The 6,051-nt window shown below is 41.3% G+C and overlaps 1 protein-coding gene and 1 non-coding gene across 2 annotated transcripts; both read right to left on the bottom strand.

Annotated features, from left to right (window-relative positions):
* Nucleotides 1-1,065: 1,065 nt before the first annotated feature.
* Nucleotides 1,066-1,780, bottom strand: LOC129617423 (uncharacterized). The gene is made up of 4 exons (XM_055532660.1): nt 1,727-1,780; nt 1,476-1,681; nt 1,282-1,428; nt 1,066-1,231 (listed from the first exon to the last, which is right to left on the bottom strand). Exons 1-4 carry the CDS (start codon nt 1,778-1,780, stop codon nt 1,066-1,068), a joined length of 573 nt encoding a protein of 190 aa, XP_055388635.1.
* Nucleotides 1,781-5,124: 3,344 nt separating this feature from the next.
* Trnan-guu (transfer RNA asparagine (anticodon GUU)) lies at nt 5,125-5,198 on the bottom strand. The gene has a single exon. It is a non-coding gene; the product is annotated as a tRNA-Asn (tRNA).
* Nucleotides 5,199-6,051: the final 853 nt, after the last annotated feature.

Genomic DNA, 6,051 nt, shown 5'->3' with positions numbered 1-6,051 from the left:
GCACTTTTCTCTTCATATCATTCGATGACGATGAATATCATTGCAAGACAGTCTATTGAACAATTTCTATGCAATTGGTCGAGGACGTCTAAGTTGGTGAGAAGTAACCCCTCTTTTGAAAGGATGACAGAGAACATCTTGAAGTCGGCTCGTGTCCCAACCCTTAGGGAACAGATTCGAGTTCCCCCCATCTGAAGATAAATGAATGACGATGCTCGAGTTCAATCAAGCGTGCCTTCCATTCCCTTGAACAGCTTGTCTGCACAAACGCAGCGACTCGTTTGAGTATCTCAGATTAATCGCAGTTCGACGTTTTTGTCGAAAGCAGAAAGCGAGGGCCTTCACCTGCCCTGTAGACATAACCACCCGATTTGCGGGCCGTGTCAACTACTAATCCGTAGACTACTGACCCTCTAAGGATGGTCGCCATAATCCTTGAATAGATCTCGATTCGCTCCATAGTTGCGGCCCCAGATTGAGATAAAAACTCATTTGGACTTTCTGAGTTTCTGTAGAGATCAAAAATACGTTCGATTTGCCAGGCTTTTGTTCTGTTGAACATTGACGTTTTAGAGCTTCCATTTGCTGAAAATGATGATAAAGATAATAACGATGATGACGATGATAATAAAGATGATACAGATAACGATGACAACGATAATAAAGAAAACAAAGATAATAAAGATAATAGAGTCATCTGCCTACCGAAATAGAATGTTGCCCGTGGAATCAAATACTGATGATGGACGATGTTGACCTTTACTTGCGGGTTTCTGTTTTGCCAACGTGGAAGCAAATGCTCCAAGAAGAACCTCATTCCTAGCGATTTCATCGATGATTCGCTGAATTGAACATCCACAGATTTGAGCTGCCATTTTCCGAGAGTGCACATTTGGTGATGCTCCACCGAAAGAATAGGTAGGGGCCAAACATGTTAAGAAAAATGAAAATAATCGAAAACAAAAAAACTGAGAAAAATGAAGAAAAAACAACCCAGAGGGATTTTGAGACTAACAAAGCTAACACTCAGAAGCAATTCTAGAGCAATTCTACAGATTTCAAAAGTTACGACGACAAAGTTCCAAGTCTTATATATTTATGCTTGGATGCAACTGTTGTAATATACGTCTTTAATCCTCTATTTACAACCTCTTTTGCTTCGTCTGGTCCTTCGACATCTCCTTTAGACGCTCTCTGTTTTCCTTCTTCAACTTCGTAGTCTTCGAAAAACCTAAAAAAATTCAAAATTGAGATTCCAAATTCCAAACATGATTGACTCACCGTTTCATTTCAAGAGCAACGTGGGGTGAAAGCTGATTGATATGGGTGTAGATGTTGTACGCAGGATCAGAAACATTGACACAAAGAATTTTGGCGTCTTCTTGATTATCCTTCGTAAGAAATTTCATCAAACCAATTGGTCGCGCCCTGCAGAAACAAAATGACATTCAAGAGAACAAAACCAGCCGTCCTACCGCACGATACTTTTCGGTTGAACAGTCTCCTGCATCAACACTAAGCAATCGACAGGATCACCATCATCTCCTAATGTCTGTGGAATAAATCCATAATTTGCTGGATAGATTGTTGACGATGCAAGAATTTTCTTGACGAAAAGCAATCCAGAGGCCTTATCCAACTCGTACTTCACCTTACATCCCTTGGGAATCTCAACGACTACCTGCAGAGATTTTTAATTTAAGAAATCAAACAAGACCAAGCTTACTGGAAATACTTCTGGGGCGTCACGAACTTCGACGTCATGCCACGGATGAGTCATTTGGGAATACGCCTGAAGAAAAACCCACCGGTTACTGCTTCCTGTTTTGGGTCAGTAGGTTTAACAAAAAAGGGCGATTTCCTAAAAAAAGGTCAAAAATGGCACGCAACCACCATTCCATGGGGGATTTTCAAATTATACTGTTTGCTAAGCGCAATAATTGTAGCCTGCGATCAAAATTAATTTATTGTGTTGAACAACATTTTACACGCACTTGGACGTTTCGAAGTTTGTGTTTCACATCACGCGAATATTCATGGTCTTCAGTGAAAAGGAGGGATTGAATCATAAACGCTCTTGAATAAAATGCGATCACCTGGAAATTGAAAACAGAGAGAGTTAGAAACAGAGAGAATGGAGGATCAATGAAAAAGTTTTAAAGGGATAAATTGACTCATCACAAAGTGATGCAGACAGAAACAAGAATAGAAGTAGAGAATCGCTTACAGTTTTATCACTCGCAATTTGCATTGTTTGGTCTTTCGTTAATTGAAATGCTGGATAATGATGAATCAATGGTTTATAATTCCATCGAACAACTAAATATAAATCAGCCAATTCCTCATAAATCCAAGATAAACAACCCTGAGCAGCAAAAAACACTAACAAAAGAAAATAGAGTTTGTGTGCATCACAATTTGACCCCCCCTCCTGTTACTGCAAACTCTTACTTTTTTGGCATAACAACAGCATTCTGCACATTCTTTGAATCGCTTTGGGCAGATCGCCAATGAGAAGAAAATGTTCTTTGAAATGCGTTTCCATTCTAAAGTAACAAAATAATACCCGAAGCGTAGGAATATCATCTCCCATTTAGCAGATACAGGGCCATCAATGCAGGGCCAGCCATCAATCTTGCTACCTCTCCCGCTCGCATTTGTAACTACCAAAGATAAACGAACAAATTACCTCAAAGCAATCCAGTGATGCCTAAAATGTTTGTTCGTCTTCTCATCAATCTTTCTCGCCTCGTCCATCACTTCTCCTTTTGAACGGACAAGCTTTCCTAATAGATTCGTCATCATCGCATAAAATCAATAATTCCCTACCAGCGACATTATTTTCCAATTCCGAAGATTTGGGACTTCCTAATTCTTCGTCCTGTTCGTCGCTTCCAGCTTCTCTCTGACTCTCGGGCGTCGCTTCCTCTTCTTCTCCCTGTTCATCAAATCTCAAATCTCAATCCAACTCAATTTAAATTCACCTCAGACTCCATCGTTCCATTCGGCGAAGTATCTTTCTCAAATTCTTCTTCTTCCTCTGTTGTATCACACTCTTCCTCTTTCTCGTCTTGATCGACTGATTTGAGAGTCGAATCCAGGCACTTGATGAACTTCATCACCTTCTTTTCTCTTTTCAAAAATTTCTTCAGATTACTCTCATTTATTTTATATCCACAACTCGAACATATAAATGGTCGATACGAATACAGTCGAGCGATGACATCTGATGAGTTTGTCATAACTGCATCGTCACTGATGAGATCGTGCAGTTGTCCACAATAGTCAGCCATGGTGACGTCAACAGGAATCAAAACAGGAGGAAACGTTTGTCGTTGAAGTAATTCGCGATCGCGGGATGTTCCGGAGTCAGGATGAAGAAAAACGACCCCTTCTTCGCATCGTGTGCACGTGAAACCTCTAGATAAGTCCGCAGGACAAACGCATCGCGGACACGTGCATGTAAATCCCTTCGTAGTTTCTATAAGATGCTGCCTCATGTAGGCGGGCTCTAGTAAATTGTGCTCATCCAGATATGAGATTGTAATTTCCTCTCCAGCTCTGAAATGATTATTCCGCATCATTCGTCGACAATCAAATCTCACTTAATATCTAGTCGCGATCCCAGAGCGAAACTATCGTCTTCCTGAAGTCTCCAAACAGCATTCGGTAAACAAGAATGCGAGAAGAAAGAGGACATGAAATACGTCGCATAGCCTTCTGGTTGATCATGAAAATCGAAACAGTTGTGAACCCAAATCTGCGAGAATTCATCATTTCTGATTTCGAAAAATTGATAAACTTACCTGAAGCATACTCTCTAACTCGAATCGAGATACGATTCCATGAAGTCCCAATTTATCCATCAACACATCGACTATCAAAAAAACCATCATTGTGAACTCTTGCCAGGCATGGGTGTGTCAGACCATATCATCATTCAATCATCATTCGTACCTTCTGGGGAAATTTGATCCTCATCTGGCTTGTGTAGCATTTCCAGTTTTCGACGAACATCATCGTTGACGACATCTAACTCCGTCCATAAGCATTCATCGTTTACTACTTCGCAATTTTTCTGGCTCTGATTTTCTGTCTGTGGACAATTTTCGCAATTATTTTCTTTTGAATTGCCGGCAGAATCTTCAGTTTTGCTTCTCTTGAATCTTCTTTGTGCAGCGTCTGCTTTAGCGATCACCGTTGGGGTGATAATGGAATTTAATGCGCACCAATACCTACACGAAGACGAGCTCATGGCGATGCATAATGATAAACCATTTTGTAGCTTGTGCCTTGCCATTCGCGTCGATGTGCGATGGCAATTTTTTTCATGGCGAACATTTTCTGATGCTTACCAAATTGGCTCTAACGGAAAATCAAATTCCTTTTTCCACTCGCAGAGTTTTTGAAATAAAGCTTGCGTCGAATCTGCTAAAACTGCTCGTAATTGTGGCTCGATAAAAATGGTCTCTCCGCATTTGAAAGATCGAGTTCTACAGGAAGAAGTCGGAAAGAACTCATGCGTTGGATGCCACAATAAGGAGGGTCAGATTGAATATTTTCCAAAGCACTCATGTGTTGGAAAACTCTCGCAGACGGTTACTCACGCTATCAAAACTCTTCCTTTTCCCGGCAAGACCGTACATTGAATCTTTCCCTCATGGTGTTGTTGAGCATATTGATTGATGAAGTGCACCGAATCGCGAATATCAGATTGGCTCATCGGTCTACAACATCATTTACAGAGATGTCAGATATGAAGTCATCTCTGCTTACCACCAAGTGCCTATTCAACCTGTCATCACTATAGGAATCAGGTCTTGTGATGAAGGATGAGGAGGAGTCTGGTAGAGGACAGTCGTCACATCATTCCTTATCTTATCAGCTGGAGGAGTATGGTTCAGTATTACCGCACAATTCGAGGCTCCTGAAGATCCTCCCAGATGGATTTCCCCTTTTCGAGCCGACAGTGCTTGAAGAAGATGGAGAAGAGGAATGTGAAAAAGAGGCGAGCGACGCTCAAACTGTAAGTAAACAACTTGAAAATATTGTAATCACTTTGTACTCGTTCAGGCAGCGGCAGGTTTAGATGCAACAAACACGCTTCTCCTGAAAGTAAGAAAACGGCCCCGGCTGGGATTGAACCAGCGACCTTGTGGTTAACAGCCACACGCTCTAACCAACTGAGCTACGAAGCCTCAATTTTCTCGTCAATGTCAGGCCGAGAGAAGGGTCAAGGGAATTACTGGGGAGCTTGATTTACTTCGCCATCGTGTTGAAAAGTTTTTTATTGTTATGGATCGTGGTATTAGAGCAAAGCAAATGGCAATGGACCCCCTTTTCAGAAATCAACAAACGTGGCAAAGTGCTGAATATGGAAAAGGTGAAGCATTGAGGGATATTGTGAAGTTAAAAGATGTATTCAGTCTCGCAAGATCAGAAACAAATCCAGACGGAACAATTACTGAAAAACAAGTGAGAGCAAATCCATGTGTTTGTTTGTAAAGCTTGATTTATTCGTTTTTTGCACTCTAGTTGCAATTCTTGCCCGCGGTGAAACTTCCTGTTACCGAACAAGAATGGAACGCGACGGTCATAGCGATGACGAGAAGGCAGCAACTCTATCAGCAATGCTTGGAAACATCAGGTTGGCTGATTAGATCATTCATATGGGGAATTCTCGCTCTCCGTGTTTTTTCCGCAAAGGAAGGCCGATGGTTTATATCGTTGATATCGTATTATTTTTCTTTGTAACAGAAGCCGCAATTAATGAAATTCGTAAATCAGGGAAAGAGCAAAAGCGTTTTCTGAGTTTATTGAAAGACATTAAGAGTTACTGGAATACGCAAAAAATTCCATACGCTGCTCACGTTTATGAGAAAGGTGCGTTTTTGCTTCAACAGTTTGAGTGATGATTGTCCACTCCAGGAGACGACTATCCATATCGCGCGGAGATTCGCGTTGAGCTTCTTTCAATTCCCTCTTCATGTTGGGGATATAACAGACCTCAGAGGTGGACATTACCTCAACATGTTGGTGTAGCATACGTCC

Source organism: Condylostylus longicornis, unplaced genomic scaffold (genome assembly GCF_029603195.1).
Source record: "Condylostylus longicornis isolate FDR11 unplaced genomic scaffold, ASM2960319v2 ptg000528l, whole genome shotgun sequence".
Classification (NCBI taxonomy): domain Eukaryota; kingdom Metazoa; phylum Arthropoda; class Insecta; order Diptera; family Dolichopodidae; genus Condylostylus; species Condylostylus longicornis.
This window is presented reverse-complemented; position numbering and strand designations above follow the sequence as displayed.

Excerpts from the sequence above, each read along its gene's own strand:
- LOC129617423 (XM_055532660.1), bottom strand. The coding sequence starts at position 1,780 with ATGACTCATCCGTGGCATGACGTCGAAGTTCGTGACGCCCCAGAAGTA. Across the intron at positions 1,682-1,726 it reads ACGCCCCAGAAGTATTTCCA|GTAGTCGTTGAGATTCCCAA; the intron begins GTAAGCTTGGTC and ends AAATCTCTGCAG. Across the intron at positions 1,232-1,281 it reads GTTGCTCTTGAAATGAAACG|GTTTTTCGAAGACTACGAAG; the intron begins GTGAGTCAATCA and ends GAATTTTTTTAG.